This window comes from Ranitomeya variabilis, chromosome 1, assembly GCF_051348905.1.
Source record: "Ranitomeya variabilis isolate aRanVar5 chromosome 1, aRanVar5.hap1, whole genome shotgun sequence".
NCBI lineage: Eukaryota > Metazoa > Chordata > Amphibia > Anura > Dendrobatidae > Ranitomeya > Ranitomeya variabilis.
In genome coordinates, this window is record NC_135232.1 from 117,710,427 (window position 1) to 117,737,661 (window position 27,235).

General features: G+C 40.9%; 1 protein-coding gene and 1 long non-coding RNA gene across 3 annotated transcripts in view; one reads left to right on the forward strand and one right to left on the reverse strand.

The window, feature by feature from the left end:
• MSH3 (mutS homolog 3) overlaps positions 1-27,235 on the forward strand; it is a 240,166-nt gene that overhangs the window by 71,188 nt on the left and 141,743 nt on the right. Inside the window, exons 9-10 of the mRNA XM_077288361.1 lie at positions 6,859-6,962; positions 23,017-23,143. Coding sequence (XP_077144476.1) covers positions 6,859-6,962; positions 23,017-23,143 — 231 coding nt within the window. The remainder of the gene's footprint in view (positions 1-6,858; positions 6,963-23,016; positions 23,144-27,235) is intronic.
• LOC143807137 (uncharacterized) overlaps positions 1-27,235 on the reverse strand; it is a 40,848-nt gene that overhangs the window by 2,438 nt on the left and 11,175 nt on the right. Inside the window, exon 1 of one of the 2 annotated variants that reach the window (XR_013221659.1) lies at positions 6,170-6,194. The exons of the other annotated variant lie outside the window; for it this stretch is intronic. This is a non-coding gene — a long non-coding RNA (uncharacterized LOC143807137). Of the gene's footprint in view, positions 1-6,169; positions 6,195-27,235 lie in introns of those variants that run through there. 2 annotated transcript variants of the gene reach the window in all.

Consider the following 27,235-nt stretch of genomic DNA (forward strand, 5'->3'; position numbering starts at 1 on the left):
ATCCTATTTTTTCCTTTTCTCCTTTTGTGTGGTAAGGAGCAATACCCGCAGCTATCTATACCCATCCCACGAGCGCCGCTATTTTATGCAAAATCTCTGTTACTAAGTTTCCTCTAAATAAATGTCAGAAAATTGGCATAACAAATTTTTTTTACATCTTTATATTTGAAAAAATGTTCCAAAGTGTTGAAAGTTTTATGCATTAATTACACGTAGCAGTAAAACTCTTTGATATCATGGAAACAAGAACCAGCTAAACATTTTCATTGTCGGATATGAATTCAGCAGGTCAATATCATTAAGAAATCGCTCATTTCATAAATTAACCTGACAACTTTTGAAAATATGTAGAACAGTGGTATTAGCCATAATATGTCCTCCATGATGTTTGGTAGTATCACATTATTCTGAAATGGGGCCATCAAATTTAGCACTTTCTGGAGTGTTCTCTTGACTTGTCAGATAATGATAGATAAGTGTCTAATTCTGTATGCAAGCGGTATGAAAAAAAATTTCTGTATCAATTTGATATCACTCTGCCCCTTACTAATTATTGCATGGTATAGCAATCCCTCAAATTTACAATATTAATTTGTTCCAGGACCAACCACTGTAAGAGGAAAATGTAACTTGAGCTCTGACGTGTATGGAAAAGTCATTTTCTTCTGAAGACCCCAAAATGTCAACCCAAATTTAGAATAAAACAAAAGAAACAGGGAATGCTGAAACCTGAAACAGATAAAGCATTTCCTCCAGTATAAAATTTGAATTAGCTTTTGTATGTTTTAAAAAACATTATGTTGAGAACTGGAGTCTATTGAGGATCTTATATGCACCCGAAAAATAAAGAACCATCCCCATCTGGTGTCCTAGGAAGATGCTCATCCAACAGATTCTACATAATCTGTAGTACTGTATTCTGCTGTAGAAAGGTGCCATTAGACAACCAATGCACCTCGGACTGCTTTCCCACTAAGTCTGTAATGTCTATAAGGCTAGGTTCCCATTGCGTTAATGGGTGAGCGCTAACGGACAGCGTTGCACGGCGAAATTAACGCCGTGCAACGCGTCCGTTAGCGCTCCCATTGCCAGCAATGTTAAAGTGCATTGCTAGCGCGTGTCATTTTCGGCACGCGCTAGCGATGTGCCGTTCTTTTGTAGTGCGCCTCGAACGCTGCTTGCAGCGTCCGCAGCGCGCCCGAGGTCCGTTCCGCGCTCTCGCAGATCGGGGATCTGTGCTAGCGGGGACGTTTAACGCGACCCCTTAAAAGACATTGCGTTAGCGCAATCCGCTAGCGCTTAGCGCTAAACGGATTGCCCTAACGCAATCTGAACCTAGCCTAAGGAGTGCACCTCACTACCGACATCCATCAGAGGTATTTGTTGGAAATTATTCCTGACATACTTCTAACAGATATTACAAATTTTGAATGTATACCAGGCAAGGTACACTATACTTTTTAACAAGATTCCTCCAGCAGGTTCACTGTTTTCTACTGCAAAATATGGTATACCAACATACAGTATGGTGCAAACGTTTTAGGCAGGTATGGATACACATACTATAAAGTACGGTAAGTGCCAATCAGATGCCTCCCTGGTGGTATTGCATGATGGATAGGTATGTGATGGATTTCTAAGCATTGAAGACACCAAGAAATGGGTAAAACTGAGAACTGTAGATGCAGTTTTTAGCCCAGTAAATTTAGTGCACCACCTTGAACACCCATTATGCCTACTTGCCTTCAAAATCAGAAGATGTACAACAGTGCCATCAGCTCAGAACTGGCAGCAACAAGTGGGACCGGGCTACACTTATCTACAGTTTGGAGAAGTCTAGCCAGAAGTGTTAAAAATGCAACCAAAAACCGTAACAGACATACAAACAAGGCCAAGTGACTGAACTATTCTCGAAAAAATAAAACTCCGTTCAATCTTCAAAAGAGTGCCGAGCGATAAAATAATGTGTCTGCAGGCAAGAGTGATGCATAGTTGAGGTTCCTTCATGTTTGCTGCTGAATCTTAGCAAATGGGGTTGGGAATTTGTTCACGATTAATAGTGTTATCAATGTTGAGAAAAACACAGAGAAACTTGTCCATCATGCAATATCATCAGGGAGGCGTCTAGTAGGCTCCAATTTATTCTGGAGCAAAACTACCACCGCAACCATACACCATGTGAAAAATTATTAGGCAAGTGAGTATTTTAACCATATCATCATTTTGTATGCAGATTTTCCAACTCCGAGCCATATAAACTTTAATGCTTATTGGATGAACCAAATCGGGTGATGTGTACTTGTGTAACAAAGGAGGGTATAATCTAAGGATATTAGCACCCTTTATTAAGGCTACTTTCACATTTGCGTCGGTACGCGGCCGTCGCTAGGCGCGAGGTACCGACGGACGTTGTGCAAATTCGGCACAACGTGGGCAGCGGATGCAGCTTTTCAACGCATCCGCTGCCCATTGTAAAGTCCCGGGGAGGAGGGGGCGGAGTTCCGGCCACGCGTGCGCGGTAGGAAATGGTGGACGCGACGTATGAAAAAACGTTACATTGAACATTTTTTTGTGACGACGGTCCGCCAAAACAACGCATCCAGTGCACGACGGACTCGACGTATGGCCATACGTCGCGATCCGTTGGCAATACAAGTCTATGGGAAAAACGCATCCTGCGGGCACATTTGAAGGATGCGTTTTTTTCCCAAACCGACGCATTGCAACGGATCTAAAACGACGCAAGTGTGAAAAAGGCCTAAGGTGTGCAAAATTATTAGGCAGCTTGTTTTCCTTAGACAAAATGGACCAAAAAGAGATTAAACTGACTCTGAAAAGTCAAAAATTGTTACAAGTCTTGCAGAGGGATATACAGTACACTTGAAATTGCAAAGATGTTGTGGCATTATCACAGAATCATCAAATGTTTTGCTGCAAATAGTCAACAGGGTCACAAAAAACATGTTGCGAAAAAAAGACACTAAACATTAATTGCCAAATATTTGAGAAGATTGACGTGAAATGACCATGAACCCATTATCCTCATCTCCTCAACCCATTTCCAAACTGCAACTTTTCTGGAGTGCCCAGAAGTACAAGGTGTTCAGTGCTCGGAGACATGGCCAATCTTGGATTATTTTTGAAAGTAGACCCCCTAAGGAACTTATCTAGATGTGTTTTGAGAGCTTTGAACCCCCAAGTTTTTCACTACAGTTTATAACAATGAAACGTGAAAATTAAAAAAAATAAAAAATTTCCACAAAAATTATTTTTTAGCCCCAGTTTTGTATTTTTTAAGGGTAACAGATGAAATTGGACCCCAAAAGTTGTTGTCCAATTTGTCCTGAGTACGCTGATACCCCATATGTGGGGGGAACCACCGTTTGGGCGCATGGCAGAGCTCGGAAGGGAAGGAGCGCCGTTTGGAATGCAGACTTAGATGGAATGGTCTACAGGCGTCACATTGCGTTTGCAGAGCCCCTAATGTACCTAAACAGTAGAAACCCCCCACAAGTGACCCCATATTGGAAAGTAGACCCCCTAAGGAACTTATCTAGAAGTGTTCAGAACTTTGAACCCCCAAGTGTTTCACTACATTTTATAATGCAGAGCCGTTTTTCCCACAAAAATGATTTTTTAGCCCCCCAAATTTTTATTTTCCCAAGGGTAACAAGAGAAACTGAACCCCAAAAGTTGTTGTCCAATTTGTCCTGAGTACGCTGATCACTGTTTTACTTTTTCAACGCAGAATTGGCTGGAATTGAGATGGGACGCCATGTCGCGTTTAGAGAGCCCCTGATGTGCCTAAACAGTGGAAACCCCCAATTCTAACTGAAACCCTATCCCAAACACACCCCTAACCCTAATCCCAACCTAACCATAACCCCAACCACACCCCGAACCTGCCCCTAACCCTAATCCCAACCACACCCCAAACCCCAACACACCCCTAACCCTAATCCCAACCCTAACCACACCCCTAACTCCAACACACCCCTAATCCCAACCATAACCCTAACCACACCCCTAACCCTGACACACCTCTAACCCTAATCCCAACAGTAAATGTAATCCTAACCCTAACTTTAGCCCCAACCCTAACTTTAGCCCTAACCCTAACTGTAGCCCTAACCCTAATGGGAAAATGGAAATAAATACATTTTTTTAATTTTATTTTTTCCATATTTTGGTCCACAGAGTCATGCGAGGTCTTGTTTTTTGCGGGACGAGTTGACTTTTTATTGGTACCATTTTTGTGCACGTGACTTTTTTGATCGCTTTTTATTCCGATTTTTGTGAGGCAGAATGACCAAAAACCAGCTGTTCATGAATTTCTTTTGGGGGGGGCGTTTATACCGTTCCACGTTTGGTAAAATTGATAAAGCAGTTTTATTCTTCGGGTCAGTACGATTACAGCGATACCTCATGTATATCTTTTTTTATGTTTTGGCACTTTTATACTCTAAAAACCATTTTATATAAAAAAAAATAAGGACTATAACTTTTTAATTTTTTCGCTGATGATGCTATATGGTGGCTCGTTTTTTGCGGGACAAGATGACGTTTTCAGCGGTACCATGGTTATTTATATCCGTCTTTTTCATCGCGTGTTATTCCTCTTTTTGTTCGGCGGTATGATAATAGAGCGTTGTTTTTTTGTTTGTTTTTTTACGGTGTTCACTGAAGGGGTTAACTAGTTGGACAGTTTTATAGGTCGGGTGGTTACGGACGCAGCGATACTAAATATGTGTACTTTTATTGGTTTTTATTTAGATAAAGAAATGTATTTATTGGAACAATATTTTTTTTTTCTTTTATTTAGGATTTTTTTTTTATTTTTTTTTTTTTACATTTGTAAATATATATTTTTTAACTTTATAACATTGCCCCAGGGGGGGACATCATGTTATAGTTTCAGATCGCTGATCTGACACTTTGCACAGCACTGTGTCAGATCAGCGATCTGACAGGCAGTGCTGCAGGCTTTTAGGCGCCTGCTCTGAGCAGGCGCTTGCAAGCCACCTCCCTGCAGGACCCGGAAGGAGCCCCGTGGCCATTTTGGATCCGGGACCTGCAGGGAGGAGGAGGTAGGAGACCCTCGGAGCAACGCGATCACATCGCGTTGCTCCGAGGGTCTCAGGGAAGCACGCAGGGAGCCCCCTCCCTGCGCAATGCTTCCCTGTGCTGCCAGAACGCTGCGATCATGTTTGATCGCAGTGTTCCGGGGGTTAATGTGCCAGGTGTGGTCCGTGACCGCTCCTGGCACAGTGTCGGATGTCAGCTGTAATAATCAGCTGACACCCGGCAGCGATCGGCCACGCTCCCCCGTGAGCGCGGCTGATCACCCATGATGTACTATCCCGTCACTGGGAATTAAGTCCCAGGTCACCTCGACGGGATAGTATGTCAAATGGGATTAAGGGGTTAAAGGATGGTGGGAGTGGTCATCACCAACATCAGCTGACCCAGCACTAATGCAATGCAATAACACCAGCGGCCACCGGGGGAGGAAACTGCATTAACCCCCGATGACCAGAAAGGAAAAAGGTCTTAAACTGAGGGAAACCAGATCTGCCACAAATTAAAAAGATTGTGACATTAACGATGAAAGAATAACGACATGGCCCCTTTCTCACCTGACCTAAACCCTGTTGAGAACTTGTGGACCCTTAAACAGGATATTAATGGTATAGGAAAACAGTCACCTCTGAACAATGTCTGGAGGTTGTGGTTGGCGCCGCCCAAAAACGTAGTCGCTAACAAATTAAGAAACCAACCGACTCCGTGGATGGAAGGCTTATGGGTTGTATGGAAAGGAAGGGCTATATTGGTCACATGCTTGAGTTTTTTATTTATTTAGTTTTTTCAATGTCAGAAATATATTTTCTTACGTTTTTAGTTGTTTGGTTATTATTCAATTTAACAGATGGAATTTAACAATTAAGATGATAACAATTACAGCTTTCATTTTGATGCCCAATAATTCTGAATAAACATATTCTAAGACAAAACTTCACTTTTTACTTTCTTAAATATTCGAGTTTAATAATCTTTTTGATTGACCTACAGCACTCTAGTTGTTCAATAATAAAATTAATCATCAAAAATACAAACTGACTAATAATTGTGTACATAGCCCACAGCCAATGTCCTTACAAACTATCTTTACCATAAAGAAGGTCAAGGAGTCCTTTAAATAATGATATAGCCCCCACAGAGCTCTGATCTCATCGAACCTGTCTTGGATTACATGAAGAGACAGAAGGATTTGCACCAGTCTATATCCATACAAGCTCTTGCCGAGTTCCTTCAAAAACTGTGTGCAGATTACCTAGAAGAACTGATGCTTTGCTGCTGTTTTAAAGTCAGAGATTTGTTGCAGTAAATATTGATATGATTAACATTTGTCTTTTGTTCTTTCCCTTTGCATTAAAATAATTGAAAAACATAAACTTTTAGCACTTTTATGTCTGAAAGCAATCTTTTCAGCATTTTTTTTCACTCACACTAAAAAAATGTTTGCACAGTGCTGTATATTAGCCGAGAAGCAAAAAGGACACCCTTATGGCCTTTGTGTGGTCAATGGATTTAACACATGCCTCAGGAGATTTACTGGTTCATGCAGTAAATGGAAACTGCAAAACAATTACCAAATCACATGCAATGCAGATTACCATGTTTTTTTGCATGACTTGTGGTTTTATGTTATACTCACACCAGGAAAGATCATTGTATGTTGAAAATATTATAGCCTGAGGCCGATGTCGGTTGCCACATTTTATTAGCATTGCTTTTTCTATCTTCTTGCGTAATGCAGAATATTTTATACAGATTTTCTTTTTTTTTTTTTCCCTTTAGCCTTCGAGATGATGACCGGACAAGAATTGAAAAAAGGGACAAAGATCATTTTGAATACATGCAGGCTTTTCAGCTCATCAGTGAGTTTTATGGAAAAGATACAGGTAAAATATCTTAAATTATTAATTCCAAGTGCACTTACCATTTCATCTGACTATTCAAGATGAGCTGTCACGTATGTATACATGTGGAAATGTTTCACTTTTCCCTGAACTTAGCTCCAGAGTTAGTGGAGACAATATGCTATGCCTCCTATACACAGTACACTGAGATTAGGGAATAGTTATTTCTCGGTAGCACACTCTCAGAAACAGCAGCAGCGTGGAGGACATTATACAGCAGTACTGAGCGGTAGCTGTGAATCCAGCTCTGAGGTACAACACTCACTAGAGGCTGAAACCATGTTTCTGTGTGTCTGGTTACCTGGTTATCTGCCACCAGCTGCTCTCTCCTCCCACTTTCCTTAGACTGCTTTGGGTTGCAGGATGTATGATAACCTGATATCTCTGTGTACGGACCTCTATATATGAATTTTATCAATGCAGGAGATTGAATGAAGGAAAAATCCTGACTGAAAAGGGTAGAAAGGCATTTTTTTCTAATATATTTTAGAATGTTTCATTTCTTAACTTTATACTTTTAATACTATTGATTTATGAACAAAAATATTAAACAATTAGAACTCTAACTTTACAGTAGTTAGAAAACTTATGGATAAATGGGTGCCACATGGCAGTTGGACCAGGCTCATCTCAGTAGAGATCATCCTGGTCTAACTACCATGTGGCAACCGGAAGGAGCGCTGTGGACGCCTCCTACTTGCCGGCATCCCCAGCTCTTCTGATCTGTAGGCCCTGCACAATGTCATTAATGCTGCGTGGTTAAGGCAGCTTACATTTGCCGACAGGTTCCTTTTATAGCCCAATAGTAATTTGGTAATGCACAATGAAGCACATTTCTCAATAACAGTTTTCGAATTACATGGGAAAAAATTGGGCAAATCAATGCATTTAACTCTAGTGCTTAAAGAGGTTGTCCACTACTTTTACATTGATGACTTAATCTCGGGATTGGTCATCAATGTCTGACCGGCCGGGGTCTAACGCCTGTCACCCCCGCTGATCAGCTGCTATCAGTGGCGGCAGCCGCCGGTAGGCAGTACTAACTTTTCGATCTACTTTGTCTTCTTGTAGTGGCTGCTGCAGGACACTGCACATCCACCTCCTATTGATTGCAGTAGCAAGACCTGGCCACTACAAGTAGATGGGGCAGCTCGGCAAGTGAGTACTGCGGCTGCCGACACTGATAACAGCTGATTGGCGGGGGTGCCGATTGTTGGACCCTGGCCAATCAGACATTGATGACCTATCCTAAGGATAGGCCATCAATGTAAATGTAGTGGACAACCTCTTCAAGACCAGTTTCCTGCTAATCGATCTCCATTAACCAGGGGTGGCTTTAATTACCAAGGCCTTCTCTCATTACCAAGGACTACATTTTATTTTGTAATGCTGCTGTGTATCAAAGGAAACACAGATTTGACACAAGCTGATCACAAATAGAAGTATCTGCCAGGCTTTGATGGACATGTCTCTTTATTTTTGGACCCAGAAGTAGGGATCAGGTGTCAGAATGGAGGGGTGAGGAGATTAGTGAAGGTAATTATTAGCTCTTTTTATTTATTTTTTTTTTAACCATGCTGAGGCTTTTTTAAACCCTTCATGACATGTGCCGTACGTATTTACGGCCCAAGTTGGAAATGGGTGTATGAAGAGGGCACAATAGTGAGTCCGCCCCATACCCGTCAGGTGATGGCTAAGTATTAAAGCCAGGACTTGTTGCTGACAATTGTGGGACCTGTTAAATGTCGCTCTCAGTCTCTGACAGTGGCCTTTAACTCGCGCTTATGAGTGCGCATGTCTTCCTCCCATTGGCACAACCATGACGTGATTGCGGGCATCTGATGATCCCCGTAACTGTCATTGCAGAACTCCTTTGAAACCCTACCTCTGGCAGAACTTAAAAAAGAAGACTCTGATTTCTGTTATATAGCACAAGCGATCAGATGATCGCATCTTTAAGCCCCACTAACAAAATCAGTGAAAAGTAAAAAAAATAAATTAAAACATTTTTTAAAAATATGCATATTTGGTATCGACAAGCTTCAGAAAAGTCCGATCTATAAAAATATAAAAACAATTAGCCCAATTGGTAATAAACACCATAAATGGGAAAAAAATTAAAGAACGCCAATATTAGATTTTTTTGGGTCGCCACAATTATACAAAAAATACTATAACAAGTGATAAAAAAGTCACATCTATCCCAAATTAGTGCTAATAAAAATGTAGTCTCGCCCCACAAAAAAATAAGTTGTCATACAGCTCCATCAGACGAAAAATAAAAATGTTACGGGTCTCGGAAAATGGCAACAGAACTCCCCCCAAAAATTTTTTGCCAACTTTTCTTTTTCACCACTAAGATAACAAATAAAACATGACATTTTTGGTGTCGCTGTAATAGTATTGAGGAGGAGAATCGTATTGCATGGTCACTTTTCCAACCAAATGTACACTGTAAAAATAAGTCCCCAAAAAACATGTCAGAATTGTGTGGGGTTTATTTTCACAATTTCACCGCACTTGAAATTTTGTTTCCCGTTTTCGATTACACTATGGGGTGAAATGAATGGTGTTATTGGAAAGTACAACTTGTTCCACAAAAAACAAGCACACATGTCTATGTGGACAGAAAAATAAAAGCAGGGGAGATTAAAAAAAAAAAAAATGTTCTGCGGCGTGAAGGAGTGAAAGAATTTTTTTATATAGTGGACAAACCTTACAGGCTGCTGTTACTGAGTATTAGTGCAAGATGATCCTATGAAGTTGAGATGTAAGTGTAGGTATGTCACGTGTGCAATTAGGAAAGTTCTCTCTGATTAATAGCAGTGGATGAAGTCTGTCCAGATTATAGGAAAGGTTATAGTCTGCAATCCAGGTGGATGGTGGTGCTAAGTGTAGGATGGATATCCAGACAATAACGCACGAAAGACCACACTTGGGATGAGCGGACCCGAACTTTAAAGTTCGACGTTCTCACTGGACAGTTACTGTCCAGTAGTAAACGCTGAACACAGACTTTCCCCGGAAGTCCGTTTCAATGCTTGAAGTTCTGGGCTACGAGAGAGAGAAGAGAGAGAACTTTGGAATAAAGGTTGGGTACCAAAACCTGAACTTCTAGTGGTCCGATTATCCCTACATGGCTCATCCCTACACGGCTCATCCCTACACGGCACTCTTTAGTTGCAGTGAAGAAAATGTTCATGGCTACCATACTGTACAAGATGGCAAACATTGTCCATCTTTTATAGTATGGTACTCTTCAATATGACATGCTGACTGGTCTTTCGTGCATTATTACAAAGACATACTGATAGGGAATTTAGATTGTGAGCCCCATCAGGGACAGCGATGATAATGTGTGTAAAGCGCTGTGGAATATGTTAGCGCTATATAACAGTAAAGATTATTTATTAGATTATCATGTGATGGATATCCTTGACATTGACAATCAAATTTGAGTTCCTATCATATAATTCCTATAATTTAGGCTGAACGATGGCCGTTCTACACATACTTTTACAAAGACGTAACAAATTCATTAAACATTACATCCCTTAGTTCCTGACATATTTTGTTTCCGTACATGAATATTTAATATTCTTTGATTTAACGTGTGCCAGCATATCACAAAGCAAAACAAAGACCTTCTTTATTCTGGTTCTGTGATAGTCTCCGGAGACATTGAACTAACTTTTGGTGAATGTATAGCAATAAGAATTATCCTTGCCAAGATATACCGGTAATTGTTGTTGGCAAATAGAAAAAAAATACCTGAAATAAGAAAAGTCATCAGATTTCCCCCCCCCCCCTTACAGGAATATTTTTGCAACATTTCATCTTGATCTACTGGTTTATCCATTACTAGGTCTCTTCTGTACTGGAACATACAGTGCACAGAAGAGAGTCTAAACATAGATTAGCTTGATAATATGCCAAATCTCTTTGGTGGATGCTCATGGATGCTCATTATAAGTAGGGCTGTGGAGTCAGGGTCGTGGTGTCGGTGTCCGTTTTGGTGGAGTTGGTATAAAATGGATCAACTCCTAAAATCTATAGTAAATTGAGAACAGTAGTTCAATGCAGTATGTGCTGTAAATTTTTTTTCATAAGAAAGAATCTGGAAAACTTGTGAAATGTCCTATAAATGTCTGTTCTATCCCTAATCTAAGGATCTCGGCTTTTAGTTGAGATGAATCGGTGCTGCTCAGTAGTGAGGCAGTGCTGTGGAGTCGGGGATTTGTCTCATCCCCCCCCCCATAGCCTTAATTATAAGAGCTCATGAATCATCAATTCAGATAGGTGGGGCTAGTCATGAGCACACAGGAGTGGGAGGGAGCGTTCTGCAGCAATGAAGAGAAGCAGGGTGCCGCTGGGAAATGGAGTTTTTGCAGTGAAATAATAGGATAGTTCGTCCAATTCAGATACAGTATGTAAAGCTAGATGCACAGAGTGGCAGATGGAGATGGAAAAGTCACAAAGTTACAAGAAGGAATTTTTGTGTTGTGCTCAATCTTTATATTGACAATAGATATGCATGTACTGTGCTTTGATAAAAATGATGCAGCTGTAGGTCATCCCCACTTTCCACACTTATAGAAACATACAGGCCATTAACACCCAGAAACTTATGAAGAACTTGCAGTCTTCATTGGCCCCAATCTCCTCCATCTCTTGTCCTGATTCTGCTCTGAAGCATTACAATGAAACCCTGCAAAGTGCCCTGGAAGAAGCTGCACCTCCTATACATAGAACAACTCGGCACAGACGGCGACAACCGTGGCACACGCTGCAAACACGTTTCCTGCAGCGGTGCTCCAGGTGCGCCGAACGTCTGTGGAGAAAATCTAATCTGCCCGAAGATTTCATCCATTATAAGTTCATGCTAAAAACATACAACTCTGCCCTTCACCTCTCCAAACAAACCTATTTCAACACCCTCATCACCTCGCTGTCCAATAACCCTAAACGTCTCTTTGACACTTTCCGGTCCCTACTCAACCCAAGAGAGCAGGCCCCAACCACAGATCTCCACGCTGATGATCTGGCCAATTACTTCAAAGAAAAAATTGACCACATTCGACAGGAAATCATTTCCCAATCTCTTCATACCAAGCACTGTCCTCCCTCCCCCACTGCATCTAGTTCACTCTCTGACTTTGAACCAGTTACAGAAGAAGAAGTAAGCAGGCTCCTTGCATCTTCTCGCCCGACCACTTGCACCAGCGACCCCATTCCGTCGCATCTCCTCCAGTCCCTTTCCCCGGCTGTCACCTCTCACCTAACAAAAATATTCAACCTTTCCCTCACTTCCGGTATTTTTCCCTCCTCATTTAAGCATGCCATCATACATCCACTACTTAAAAAGCCCTCCCTCGATCAAAATTGTGCCGCTAATTATAGACCTGTCTCTAATCTTCCCTTCATCTCTAAACTCCTGGAACGCCTGGTCCACTCCCGTCTTACCCGCTATCTCTCAGATAATTCTCTTCTCGACCCTCTTCAATCTGGTTTCCGCTCTTTACACTCTACTGAAACTGCCCTCACTAAAGTCTCTAATGACCTACTAACAGCTAAATCTAATGGTCACTATTCCATGCTAATTCTCTTGGATCTCTCCGCAGCATTCGACACTGTGGATCATCAGCTCCTCCTCACTATGCTCCGCTCCATCGGCCTCAAGGACACCGTTCTCTCTTGGTTCTCCTCCTATCTCTCTGGCCGATCCTTCACTGTTTGTTTTGCTGGTTCCTCCTCCTCTCACCTTCCCCTTACTGTTGGGGTTCCTCAAGGATCAGTCCTAGGCCCCCTCCTCTTCTCTTTGTATACTGCCCCTATTGGACAAACAATCAGTAGATTTGGTTTCCAGTACCATCTCTATGCTGACGACACCCAATTATATACCTCTTCTCCTGTTATCACGCCGACCTTTTTAGAAAACACCAGTGATTGTCTTACCGCTGTCTCTAACATCATGTCCTCCCTCTATCTGAAACTGAACCTGTCAAAAACTGAACTCCTCGTGTTCTCTCCCTCTACAAACCTACCTTTGCCCGACATTGCCATCTCTGTGTGCGGTTCCACCATTACTCCAAAGCAACATGCCCGCTGCCTTGGAGTCATCCTTGATTCCGAGCTTTCATTCACCCCCCACATCCGATCACTGGCTCGCTCTTCTTATCTGCATCTCAAAAACATTTCCAGAATTCGCCCTTTTCTTACTTTCGACTCTGCAAAAACTCTTACTGTCTCACTTATTCATTCTCGTCTGGACTATTGTAACTCTCTACTAATTGGCCTACCTTTTACCAGACTCTCCCCGCTCCAATCTGTCCTGAATGCTGCTGCCAGGATCATATTCCTCGCCAACCGTTACACCGATGCCTCTACCTTGTGCCAGTCATTACACTGGCTACCCATCCAATCCAGAATCCAGTACAAAACTACTACCCTCATCCACAAAGCACTCCATGGCTCAGCACCACCCTACATCTCCTCTCTGGTCTCAGTCTACCAACCTACCCGTGCCCTCCGCTCTGCTAATGACCTCAGGTTAGCATCCTCAATAATCAGAACCTCCCACTCCCGTCTCCAAGACTTTACACGTGCGGCGCCGATTCTTTGGAATGCACTACCTAGGTTAATACAATTAATCCCCAATCCCCACAGTTTTAAGCGTGCACTAAAAACTCATTTGTTCAGATTGGCCTACCGCCTCAACGCATTAACCTAATTATCCCTGTGTGGCCTATTAATAAAAAACAACAACATAATCACGTTCCTCCATCATGTTCTCATACACTTTATGCAGTTAATAGCCTCTGTGTCTGTACTGTTACATACTTAGGCAGTTAACTGGTTCATGCAGCTTTACATGAACACCCGAGCCTTAGGGTGAGTGTCCACGGTAACCCGAGCCTTACACTATGGCTGGTCCAAATAACTAAAGCAATTGTTACCATCCACCTCTTGTGTCTCCCCTTTTCCTCATAGATTGTAAGCTTGCGAGCAGCAGGGCCCTCATTCCTCCTGGTATCTGTTTTGAACTGTGATTTCTGTTATGCTGTAATGTCTGTTGTCTGTAGAAGTCCCCTCTATAAGTTGTAAAGCGCTGCGGAATATGTTGGCGCTATATAAATAAAATTATTATTATTATTATTATTATTATTATAGGAATAACACTTAAATTATCTTAAATGCATTGAAGAAAAAATAGACAGTCATGTATGTCTATGTGCTCTAAGTGGTCAACACATCCAAATACTGCTACAAGCAGTGTTCAAGTGCGTTCTAATAGTTGTATAAGAAGCTAAGATCTGTGAACCCTTTTTTCATTTCAGTGGTCTCCAGTGATTACTTGTTTGGCTGAGAATGGCATGGTTTACATATAAGAGTTCAATCATTTTCTGATAGCTCATCTGTCACAACTCTGTTGTCGGGTTTCCAGGAACCAGGGGCTATTTCTCTGTCCCTAACACTAGGGGTGCCCTAGCTTGCCCTGTTCCCTGGTTTACTTCTGATGGTGAAGTCGCCGGGGCCACATACAGTATCTTGCCTTAGCTCTTGAAACCGCCCTCAGTCTGTACCCTTCCCCCACCAAGGGAAGTAGTAGTGGTACCGTAATACACCAACCAGTGTAACAAGGTAATACAAACAGGGATAAAGGAAAATACCAGTCATACAAATATACTCACACAAACAGGGGTAAACACTGGGGAGTGGAGGATGGGGTAAAACCAAAGTAGGATTAGGAGGGGAATTAGCACATTACCAAAACCTAGCAACAGTTGGATAAATCCACGAAACGCCTTCTCAAACAACAACAACAAACCACCATCTCCTAACCATGCAGCATGAAGCTACCTCTGGCAATGAGTGCTTGCCAGGGCCCAGATTATATAGGAGAGGGGAGTGGTCAGCAGTAAACAGCTGAGATCCTTGATGCAGAAAAGTTCCCAGTAGATCTCAACTGAGCACATTGACCCCTGCACTGCTAAAAGAAACCTGCATTCAAAGTTTGACGCTGAATTAACAAATGACTTAAGAATAGGTGAATAGTGTAGTTTTTCTTTTTTTTTTTCTTTGTATGTCTGTGTTTGCTGCGTTTATAAATTTTTTGTTATCATTGCTCACATTGCACATGTTTTATTAAAGGGGTTGCCCACTACTTGGGCCACCCATCTCAATTACTATATTCCTAAATATAAAATAAATCCAACTTGCACTCAGCAGCATTCTAGCCACATTGGTGCCGAGTCTTCTGGGACTCGCGTGACATTGTGAGGAAATGAGAGCAGCAGCAGTTCTCACTTCCCCATGATGTTTTGTCCGAAGGAAGTGAGCACGAAGATGCCCATTAGAGGCTGCTGATTGACTGCAGGGGTGACATGACATGATTATGCTGCAATGGAATTTTATATGGTAAAGTTCCACAGGAGGAACCAGGACACACAAGAGATGAAACAATGCGGTTTTATTATCGATGATCAGAGAATGTGGAGGGACAATACACCAAGAGGAGAGTCTGAGAAAGCCCACACAGATCTGAAACATTTAAAAATTATCATGAATCTGTAAGCCCAAGAAGAACAACGTGCTTGAAATACTTAGTCCTGGCAGACATGCTAAAGATTTCTGGCATAAACCCATTTACGAGGCGAAACCTTACAAAAATGATCTTGAAATTCTATTCTAGCAATGACAAATTTAGTAAGTGCCTGTCAAAATAATGACATCACTGAGTGGAAAAATTCTGAAAATAAATCACAGCAACATAATAGATGACCCCTTTTAGGGTGTATGTGCACACATTGCAGATTCCATTGTGGATTGTTCCTCGCGGATTCTGCAGGATCCGCAGCAAAATGACCTGCGTTGTACCTGCGGATTCCCTGCGGGCTTTCTACAGATTTTGTGCGGATTTCGCCTGTGTTTTTACACCTGTGGATTCCTATAATGGAATAGGTGTAAAACGCTGCGGATTCCGCACAAAGAATTGACATGCTACGGAAAATAAAACGCTGCGTTTCTGGCAGAATTTTCCGCAACATGTGCACAGCGGATTTCCATAGGTTTACATGGTACTGTACACCGCATGGAAAACTACGTATCCGCAGGGCCAAATCCGCTGCGGATCCGCAACGTGTGCACATACCCTTATAAGGGAGTACATTGAAGAGCTTTTAAGAAACATCAGAAAACAATTGCTCATGAAACTAATTAAGCGTTATACAAGAATACATATTCCTTTTATTTCCATAGAACTTAACATGGATGTAGCGGATGCTGAGAGTTTTCTGGTGCAGTGCATAATAAAACCGCATTGCTTCATCTCCCATATGTCCTGTATCCTTGCTGGGGAACTTGGCAGCGTGGAAAAAAGCACTTAATATTTCATTACAACATTCTTCTGGTTTTGCAACTGATTTACCAAAGCTGTGAAATTGTTGTGGGTTCACAACCCTAATGGGTGAGCAAGCACTCCCTACTTATTTGCCTGTGGTTATCAGTTAAAACCCTATTGCGCTTTTCTGCTCCCAAGCTTTTGTTGAATAGTGACATAACTATGTCTTAGTAGACCCATCGCTGACAGAGATGAGTATGGGCTGTTTGTATTTTATTTTATCTAGTAATTGAGAATGAATTGTCTGCATAGTGGACTTTTAATGTTATACTTAAGTATAGTAATTTTTCTTTTAAATGTGTTGAAATGCACAAATTAAGTTTATTGCTTAGTATAGATGAAATGTACATTGTCATTAGTATCTGTCTCCCAATACATGCCTCTTTAATTGACTTGCGTTGTCACATATTCTTATTTTTCTTTATTGTTGGATCAATAGAAATGTGGCACTGATATTGACTAAGTCTTGAAATTGATGAATTGAGCATATTTATTGCAATGGTGTTTCAGGCGTTCTTCTATCATCTTGCGGACAGTGTGCTGCCCTGCTGTGTCTTCCTAAACATAAATATTAATAACTTTCCTAAAGTTTGTTTTGTGAAAATAAAAATATTCTATGGAAACAATGGCTTTTATCTGTTACGCTTTTCAGGCTCCGTCTGCCTCTGGAGTAAAAAGCGTATCTTTCAATTGACCAAAGCGTCTTGTAGGTAACGCTTTGATGTGCATCAGTGGATTGCAGCTTCTTGGTGCTAGATGGCACTTTTCATAGCAGCTGAACAAAGAATGTAACCGTACATGTCATACTATAGGGCTTTCATTTAGAACTTCAAATGCAATAAGTTCTAACAGATATCTGACTTTATATGTATAGAAAATATATATATATATATATATATATATATATATATATATATATATATATATATATATATATATATATATATATATATATATTATACTATACACACACACACCATATGGACAAAAGTATTAGGGCGCACCTATTAACTCCTTCCCGAACTGCCGATTTTCTGTTTTCACTCTTTCATTTTTTTCTCTCCATCTTTCAAGAGTCATAATTTTTATTTTTCTGTAAATGTAGTCATCTGAGGGCTTTTTTTTTTTTTTTGACGAGTGATACTTTTGCATGACACCATCTATTTTATCATGTGATGTACAGTAAAGCAGGAAAAAAATTCCAAGTGCAGCAAAATAGCAAAAAATGCGCAGTTCTGTAATTCTTTGTATTTTTTTTTTTATTTACAGTATTCATTATGCTGTAAAAATAATCTTGCAATTTGATTCTCCAGGTCCCTATTATTATGGCAATACGGCGATACCAAATTTGTAGATTTTTTTTTTATTACTTAAGTGATGAAAAAAATAAAAAAATTTGTAAAACAGTCATAGTATTTTCAATTTTTGGCCGATGGAGCTGTGTTATGGCCTGGTTTTTGGGTCCAGTGGCGACATTTTTATTGATAATATTTTGGGGTAGACTTTTTAATCACCACTTAATGTAATTCTTCTGCGCTGTTGCAACTTCCCAAAAAAACTAATTCTGACATTTGGCAATATATCCACATGAGGGCTTGTTTTTTGCGGGACGAGTTGTACTTTTGAACGACAGCATTGGTTTTAACATATCGTGTACAGGAAAACTATAAAATAATTCAAAGTGATGTTAAATTGCAAAAAAAAGTGCAAGCGCATGCGTGTTTTTTGTTTTATTTTTTACTAGCTTCACTGAATGCTAAAACTGACCTGCCATTCTCATTCTCCAGGTCATTATGAGTTCATAGACACCAAACATGTCTAGGTTCTTTTTTTTATCTAAGTGGTGAAAACAAAATTCCAAATTTGTTTAAAAAAAAAAGTCGCCATTTTCCGATACCCGTAGCATCTCCATTTTTTGTGATCTCGGGTTGGGCTTATTTTTTCGGGCCGAGCTGACATTTTTAATGATACCATTTTGGTGCAGACACAATCTTTTAGGCACCCGTTATTGCATTTTAATGCAATGTTGCAGCGACCAAAAATTATGTAATTCTGTCATTTTGACTTTTTGTCGTTTTGCGGTCAGGTTAATACTTTTTTTATTGATCGATCGGGCAATTCTAAACGCGGCGATACCAAATATGTGTGTGTTTTGTTTTTTTTTTCATTGTTTTATTTTGAATGGGACAGGGGGGTGACTTTTATATGTTTTATAATTTTTTTAATATTTTTTTTAAACTTTTTTTTTTTTTTATACTTTTTGCATGCTTCAATAGTCTCCATGGGAGACTAGAAGCTGCACTTGTCCAATCGGCTCTGCTACAAACAGGTGATGATCAGATCGCTTATATGTAGCAGAATTACTCACTTGCTATAAGCGCCGACCACCGGGCGGCACTCATAGCAATCCGGCAGTGTCCACCATAGGGGTCTGCAGGTCATGGTTGTCATGCCAGCCCATCGGTGATCCGGGGTCACCGATGGGCGGATTTCTGGCGCAATTGCCGGAAGCGCGTGTTAAATGCCGCTGTCAGAGTTTGACAGTGGCATTTAGTGGTTAATAGCCGTGGGTAGATCGCGTTTCCACTCGCAGCTGTTTCGGGCACATGTCAGCTGTTTAAAACAGCTGACATGTGCCGGGAAAGGGAGGGTGTCCAACATCGGCGTATTACTACTCCCGATGTCGGAAAGAGGTTAATATTTTGCTGAACTGGACTTTTACAAATGTAGCGATACCACATGTCTTTTTTTTTTTTCAATACTGTAGTGGAAAATAGGGCTGATTCAAATTTTTACATTTTAAAAAAAATTAAAAAATTGTATATTTTTCAAGATATTTTGTAGTCCTCTTAGGAGACTTGAACCTGCTCTATATTTACAGAAATCCAACAATATTTCTGTACATAGCAAAAATCCCAGTCTCCCTGGCTGTCATGGCTACACAGGTTGCATTTGCACTTAGCTGCCCTATTTAATGGGGATAAAAGTTCCCCGTTCTGCCGATCGCTGAGAGTCCCAGCAGTTAGAGAGATGTTAATTTGTTTTCACTGAACGACCTCTCTAAGTAACTTTCTAAATGGTCTTCAGTAAGAATGCTCTACCATATTGCTTCAAGTTGTAAGCCCTTTATCTATCTGAGTGATCTGTCCTTGTCCTTCCCTCCCATTCCATTTTTAGTGCAGATTTTACCATTTCCATTGCAAAAATCTACATCAAATTCGCACAAAGAATTAAAATGCTGCATATTTTAATATCCACCCCATAGTTAAATTTGCTCACAAAAAATATCCACAATGGTGCATCAGATTTGTTGAAATTTCATCTGCTTAGCTATAGCAGAGAAAACCGGTTATAGAAAAGGAGGAAAATGCAGGAAATGGAAAAATGTGCAGGATAGAAGTTTTGCTGATGTACTCTATAAGCTACTGAAAACCTCAGCACCTTTGGATACACATAGCTCAGATCCAGCCTATATTACTGAGAGAGACACTCCCGCAGGAGAAAAATTCTGGAACTTCGAGCAGGCTGCATATCAGGGGGTCTGAAAATGAATGATGATTGTATTCTGATGGCTAGTACAATTTTATAAGTTAACAGTAACCTGAAATGACAGTGTTTAAAAAAAATAAAATAAAAAATAAAATCCATCTCAAAGGTGCCAGCAGCTTTTAAGTTTGATAGCTTTTGAGGTATTGCTCTGTAGCTAAAACGTTTTGATCCTGCCATAAAATGTGCAGGAAATAAATCTTGATGTATAATTTATTTGTTGCGTTATGGAACAAAGCGCAGGGAATGAATATATTCAGCTCAGAAGTTTCTTTTCTATGACATTGGTCACCAATAAGTGCTAGAGCCTTAACATTCTTAAGCCAGGCTCTCACGATGAGCTTTTGGTGAGTGTTCTGTGTTGCAGAATTTCTACACTCATTATTTAATTTAGTTTACTTGCATTTTTTCATTGCCCCTGCATTTTTTTTACTCTGTTTGGCATGTCGTTCTTTAATTACACCTGCTTTGTATTTGATATGTCTTGGTTTTTTGCTTTGCCAGAACTTTATATTGATGTACTTGGGTGCAGATTACATGCATTTTTGCATCGTGTCCGAGGTGGAAACACACTAGAAACGCATGTGCTTTTTATGCTGCATTTTTTCCCGCATCTAATGTAAATCTATGGAGAAATTCAGCACAGAAGACACGGTGTACCCACAACAGAAATCGACATGCTGTTGAAAAAGCATTAAAAAGCAACAGAGAGGGCATGAGATTTCTATAAATCCTATTCACTTTGCTAGAACTGTAAGATGCTGCGTTTTTTAATGCTTCAAAAGCTTATCGTAGGAAGGTAGCCTTACAGACGCCACTACACTAGAAATCTTTCTTTCTCAGTGCGTCCCAGCTTTACACAAAATAGTCGTTTCTGATTAGATAGTCACATTCCAACTTACACTACTTTTGAAGGGAACCTGTCACCCCCAAAATCGAAGGTGAGCTACGCCCACCGGCATAAGGGGCTTATCTACAGCATTCTGGAATGCTGTAGATAAGCCCCCGATGTATCCTGAAAGATGAGAAAAAGAGGTTAGATTATACTCACATGGGCGGACGGTGCTAAAGATCCGCAGCATCCAGATGTTACAGCATAGTGGATAGGATTTCAAGAAATCCCCTGCCCACTATGTGTGCATCGACGCCCACGGCTTACCAGTGGAGACGGACATGCGGCACGTCTCTCCAGACCACAGCATGTCATTTTATCTTGTGGAGTCGCGAATCTCCTCAAGGTAAATTTCTTACCCATACAATGTATAGGGCACGGTTATTACGTACGGTTCAATGAACACATGCGGAATCATCTGCGTTCAAAAGCCGAAAGCGCTTTGGACGGAGCGGACATGTGTTGCGTTCAAAGCGCTGCTGATTACTGACCGTGGGAACATACCCTTATATTCAGTTTCGGGATGAAGTGGCTCATACAACTGGGGCGGTCAGTGCATCAGTTCCAAATTCATATTGGACAGATGGATAACAATATGCCATGTCTAAGGAAAACTAAATTCATGATGGGAAACTATGGCATTGATATCTTCCGCTGGGGTCCTCCAGGTGGGGCGATATCCTGAAATTTAGGGATCTCATAATTTTTGGGACCTTGCCGCAACCCATTGACCTGCCTCGATTTGAGGTCATCAGGTCCAGCGTGGAATTTTGTAGTGACTTTTTTCTGATGAATGCAAATTTTGAATTATAATTATTGTCATCTCTGGAAGACCTAGTTTGCCGTGGTTCAGTACCGTTTTCCTAAAAGGTGTGCTTCCATCCTCTAAGATCTGTGCCTTTTCCATGACACAGGCTTAATACTTTTCTTTTGTTGTTCTTTTTATTTTATATAATTATATATGCTGTATTGTTTGTCCCCTTCTGTAGTATCTTTTTAATATTTTTTATAAACACTGCCTACTGTTCAGATCATTTATTAAGTGTTTTATACTCTTATTTTATTACTGTGCATTGAACTTTTGTCTCAAAACCAAGAGTGGTGCAGAGAAAGCCAGCCAAAAATTGCTGTAAGCCACTATTGTGAGCCACTAGTGATAAATTTGGTGCAATTTTAGACTGTCCAATCTCAAAATCACCTTTCGTGTCTCCCATTTTCCTCATAGATTATAAGCTTGCGAGCAGGGTCCTCATTCCTCATTGGTATCTGTTTTGATCTATGTGTTTATTGTTATGCTGTAATGTCTATTGTCTGTACAAGCCCCCTCTTAAATGTAAAGTGCTGCGGAATATGTCGGCACTATATAAATAAAATTATTATTATTATTAATAAAATCAAACAATGAGATAGGATAAATTAATGGGATGTCAGCATCAGAGCTGAAGCCATGAGTTAGGCAGAACATAGTGCATCAGTTTGGGCTAGAGGGTTCCTTCCTTTTTTCCTACAAATATGCATTCCCGCCTGTATCTTAGGGGATAATTATTTTTATTTTTTTCTTGTTTGTGGACCACTGTACATAGCAGGCTGCAGCCAGCACTGCACAGTGAAGAATAGAGGCTGTCTGAGATAAACAATGTTTAACCAAAAATACATGCATTTAAAGACGCACTCCAGCAGGTTTTTATGTCCCCTCTGTTAGCAATCAGTTATGTGCTCTACAGTGTGTGCTTTAAAATACTTACCGGTCGCTCTCTTCTCCATTTTCCAGCGCTGCTCCAGTCTTTCTCCTGAATCATGTGGATGCGATTGTGATCAGCCGGCTCACAGCATGTTCTGCGCAGGCCCAAAGTTACCTACTCAGTGTGTATCTATTAGACTCAGAATAAGGCTCTTACAGACTTACATTAAGAAAGGAACGGTTGGCGGTGTAAGCCGGCAAGAAAGGTGCAGTCACGTGATGCGGGAGAGGGACCAAAGCAGTGCCGGAAATAATAAGTCAGAGAACAGTAAATAATTTAATGCACACCTTAAATAAATAAAATCTCATACTTTAATGAAGGTTTTAGGGCTCAGTCTTGGTAACCTATTCCTTTTTATTAGGTGCTCCATGTTTTCCTCTCCATTTACTACATGCTGTTATAATGCATTATTTTATTTTTATACTGTTATTAATTAATTCATATTTTCTTTCCTAGATGTGTTTGCCGGTTCTCAAAGGTTATTGCAAATACTGAAATTAGACAAGATGGTTATGTGTTCTTTAGCAGCGCTCATCATATATTTGAAAGAATTTTCCTTGGAAAGAATACTTCATGATCCAAGGTTAGTTTTGTAACTACCTTCTAGTACTATACTTACCTGACCCTGCTCCAACTACATCTGCTTCTGTCGCTACGTGCTGGCCAGTTTATTGTAGGGCTGGTCAGCAGATGTTGTCATCGGGGTGTAACGACTGTGGTTACAGAGGTCGCTACTGGACCCGTGCCGGTGGAGAGCCGCCGATGCCGCACATCCAGGTGAATGTTTTAAGTTGCCTTAAAACATTCTCTCTCTCATTATTCTGGCATTTGGAAAATATTAATAATTATGGTAATCCTGATTGACCTAAAACTGGAAAGGTTTATTCTGGTTTCATGTCAGATATTGAGAAAAACATGCATATGTATCTTTTTATATAGTGTATGTAAACGTCTGGTTTCAACTGTATATATATCAGCATGGGGGTCACGATGAGGGACATATACACCGGGATGGAGGATATATCTATCTCAGGATGGGGCCCAGGATGAGGGACATGTATATATCCCCCATCCAAGTATAGAAGGATGGGACCTAGGATAAGGGCCATGTATGCCAGGATGGGGGATATGTATACTGGGTTGGGGCCCAGGTTATAGGCCATATTCCCAGGATAAGGGACATATATACCGGGATGGAGGATATATCTATCTCAGGATGGAGCCCAGGATAAGGGACATGTATATATCCCCCATCCTGATATAGAAGGATGGGACCTAGGATAAGGGACATGTATGCCAGGATGGGGTATGTATATACCAGGATGGGACCTAGGATAAGGGACATATATACCAGTATGGGGAATATATGTATACCGGGATGGAGCCCAAGATAAGGAACATATTCCCAGGATAAGGGACATATATACCAGAATGGGGGATGTATGTAAGGATGGGGCCCAGGATAAGGGACATATACCATGATGATGGATTTATATACCAGGATGAAGTATATATATACCAGAATGGGATCTAGGATAAAGGACATATATACCAGGATGGGCCAGACAGGATAAGGCACATATATACCAGAATGAGGGATATATGTAGCAGGATGGAGGACATAAATCTATATACCAGGAAGGGGGGGCCCAATCCAAATCTTGCTTTGGGGTCGATCGGACTCGATTATGCCTCGGTGATTGGTCATTGATTCTATGACCAGTAACACATTACCACGCCCTATTTAAACTCCCGATGGGAGTTAATCATTATTATTGTTGGTCTTTGATATAATCCTTGTGGCCTGTTGTCGTTAACCACGACTTCTTTTGACTCTGTGATTCTTTCTAATCTTGACCTCAGTGTGTCTAATTCTGCTGTTATTGGGCTCCGGTTGCTGATTCTCGGCAGCATTTAGTTTCATTAACTGGGCGGCACTGGTTCAGTCACAGCTCTGGGAATACAGAGTGGCGGCTGTAACCGCCCCCGGCCTTGACTGACAGTCGGCCCCAATGCAGAGCCAGTATCTGTCAGGACCAGTGGTGCGGTTACAGTCACAGCTCTGTATTCTCAGAGCGGTGACTGAAACCGAATACTCCCCCGAAGTTCATTTTCTCCCTGCAGCATTCAGCTAAGTGCAGGTGCCAGGCACATTAGTAACGCTATTAACCTGCAGATTAACCCCATATCAGTGTAGTATGCCACTTTCTTTCACTCTTGCCTATTTATAGTCTATGTAGCTGTTCGCGTGTCCATGTATTTTTTAGGACTGTGTGTTGGTAAAAAATCATGAAGTCACAAATCAAAATTACCCAAACAATTCAGCTGATAACCTCTTATATGCCACTGCCAATAACTGAGAGCAGCATTTAAGTGCCGCAGTTCTGCCCTAGAATCCCTTCGGTTGCCTATTTCCCCCACCACCTACCCCCACGACAATGCTATGATAAAATATGAAGTAAAAAATAATAATTTAAATCACTCCACTTTTACCAATTAAAAATAAAGAAATGTAAAGAAAAAATACACATACAGTGGGGCAAAAAAGTATTTAGTCAGTCAGCAATAGTGCAAGTTCCACCACTTAAAAAGATGAGAGGCGTCTGTAATTTACATCATAGGTAGACCTCAACTATGGGAGACAAACTGAGAAAAAAAAATCCAGAAAATCACATTGTCTGTTTTTTTATCATTTTATTTGCATATTATGGTGGAAAATAAGTATTTGGTCAGAAACAAACAATCAAGATTTCTGTCTCTCACAGACCTGTAACTTCTTCTTTAAGAGTCTCCTCTTTCCTCCACTCATTACCTGTAGTAATGGCACCTGTTTAAACTTGTTATCAGTATAAAAAGACACCTGTGCACACCCTCAAACAGTCTGACTCCAAACTCCACTATGGTGAAGACCAAAGAGCTGTCAAAGGACACCAGAAACAAAATTGTAGCCCTGCACCAGGCTGGGAAGACTGAATCTGCAATAGCCAACCAGCTTGGAGTGAAGAAATCAACAGTGGGAGCAATAATTAGAAAATGGAAGACATTCAAGACCACTGATAATCTCCCTCGATCTGGGGCTCCACGCAAAATCCCACCCCGTGGGGTCAGAATGATCACAAGAACTGTGAGCAAAAATCCCAGAACCATGCGGGGGGACCTAGTGAATGAACTGCAGAGAGCTGGGACCAATGTAACAAGGCCTACCATAAGTAACACACTACGCCACCATGGACTCAGATCCTGCAGTGCCAGACGTGTCCCACTGCTTAAGCCAGTACATGTCCGGGCCCGTCTGAAGTTTGCTAGAGAGCATTTGGATGATCCAGAGGAGTTTTGGGAGAATGTCCTATGGTCTGATGAAACCAAACTGGAACTGTTTGGTAGAAACACAACTTGTCGTGTTTGGAGGAAAAAGAATACTGAGTTGCATCCATCAAACACCATACCTACTGTAAAGCATGGTGGTGGAAACATCATGCTTTGGGGCTGTTTCTCTGCAAAGGGGCCAGGACGACTGATCCGGGTACATGAAAGAATGAATGGGGCCATGTATCGTGAGATTTTGAGTGCAAACCTCCTTCCATCAGCAAGGGCATTGAAGATGAAACGTGGCTGGGTCTTTCAACATGACAATGATCCAAAGCACACCGCCAGGGCAACAAAGGAGTGGCTTCATAAGAAGCATTTCAAGGTCCTGGAGTGGCCTAGCCAGTCTCCAGATCTCAACCCTATAGAAAACCTTTGGAGGGAGTTGAAAGTCCGTGTTGCCAAGCGAAAAGCCAAAAACATCACTGCTCTAGAGGAGATCTGCATGGAGGAATGGGCCAACATACCAACAACAGTGTGTGGCAACCTTGTGAAGACTTACACAAAACGTTTGACCTCTGTCATTGCCAACAAAGGATATATTACAAAGTATTGAGATGAAATTTTGTTTCTGACCAAATACTTATTTTCCACCATAATATGCAAATAAAATGATAAAAAAACAGACAATGTGATTTTCTGGATTTTTTTTTTTCAGTTTGTCTCCCATAGTTGAGGTCTACCTATGATGTAAATTACAGACGCCTCTCATCTTTTTAAGTGGTGGAACTTGCACTATTGCTGACTGACTAAATACTTTTTTGCCCCACTGTATATGGTATCATGGTGTCTGTAAAAATTAAGTCTATCAATATATAAGATTAGTTAACCCAGTTGGTAAATGCTGTGCAGAGGAAAAAAATCAAAATGCAAGAAATGTGGTTTTTCAGTCTCCACAACACCTCAACAAAAAAATCAATAATAAGCAATCAAAATGTATCATGTATCCCAAACTGGTATAAATAAAAACACCAACTCGCTATTCAAAAAATGAGGCCCTCACGCAGCTCCTTTGATGGAAAAATAAAAAGTTCTGTCTCTCCGAAAATGGCGACACAATCCAATATTTATTTTTCTATGAAGTTAAGATTTTTGTTTTTTAACCACTAAAATAGTAAATAAACCTACACATATTTGGTTTTGGCCTACTCGTATTGACTTGGAGATGATGTTGTCTTTTCCACTAGTCTCCCGTGCGGCTCAGTCCATGGTGTTTCAGAGTCATACATACTTGGCTAAAATCACGCCTGATCCATGGGCATTGTCCGTTGTAAGGTTCTTATTAAAGGGTTAAATGATGAATTCTCTG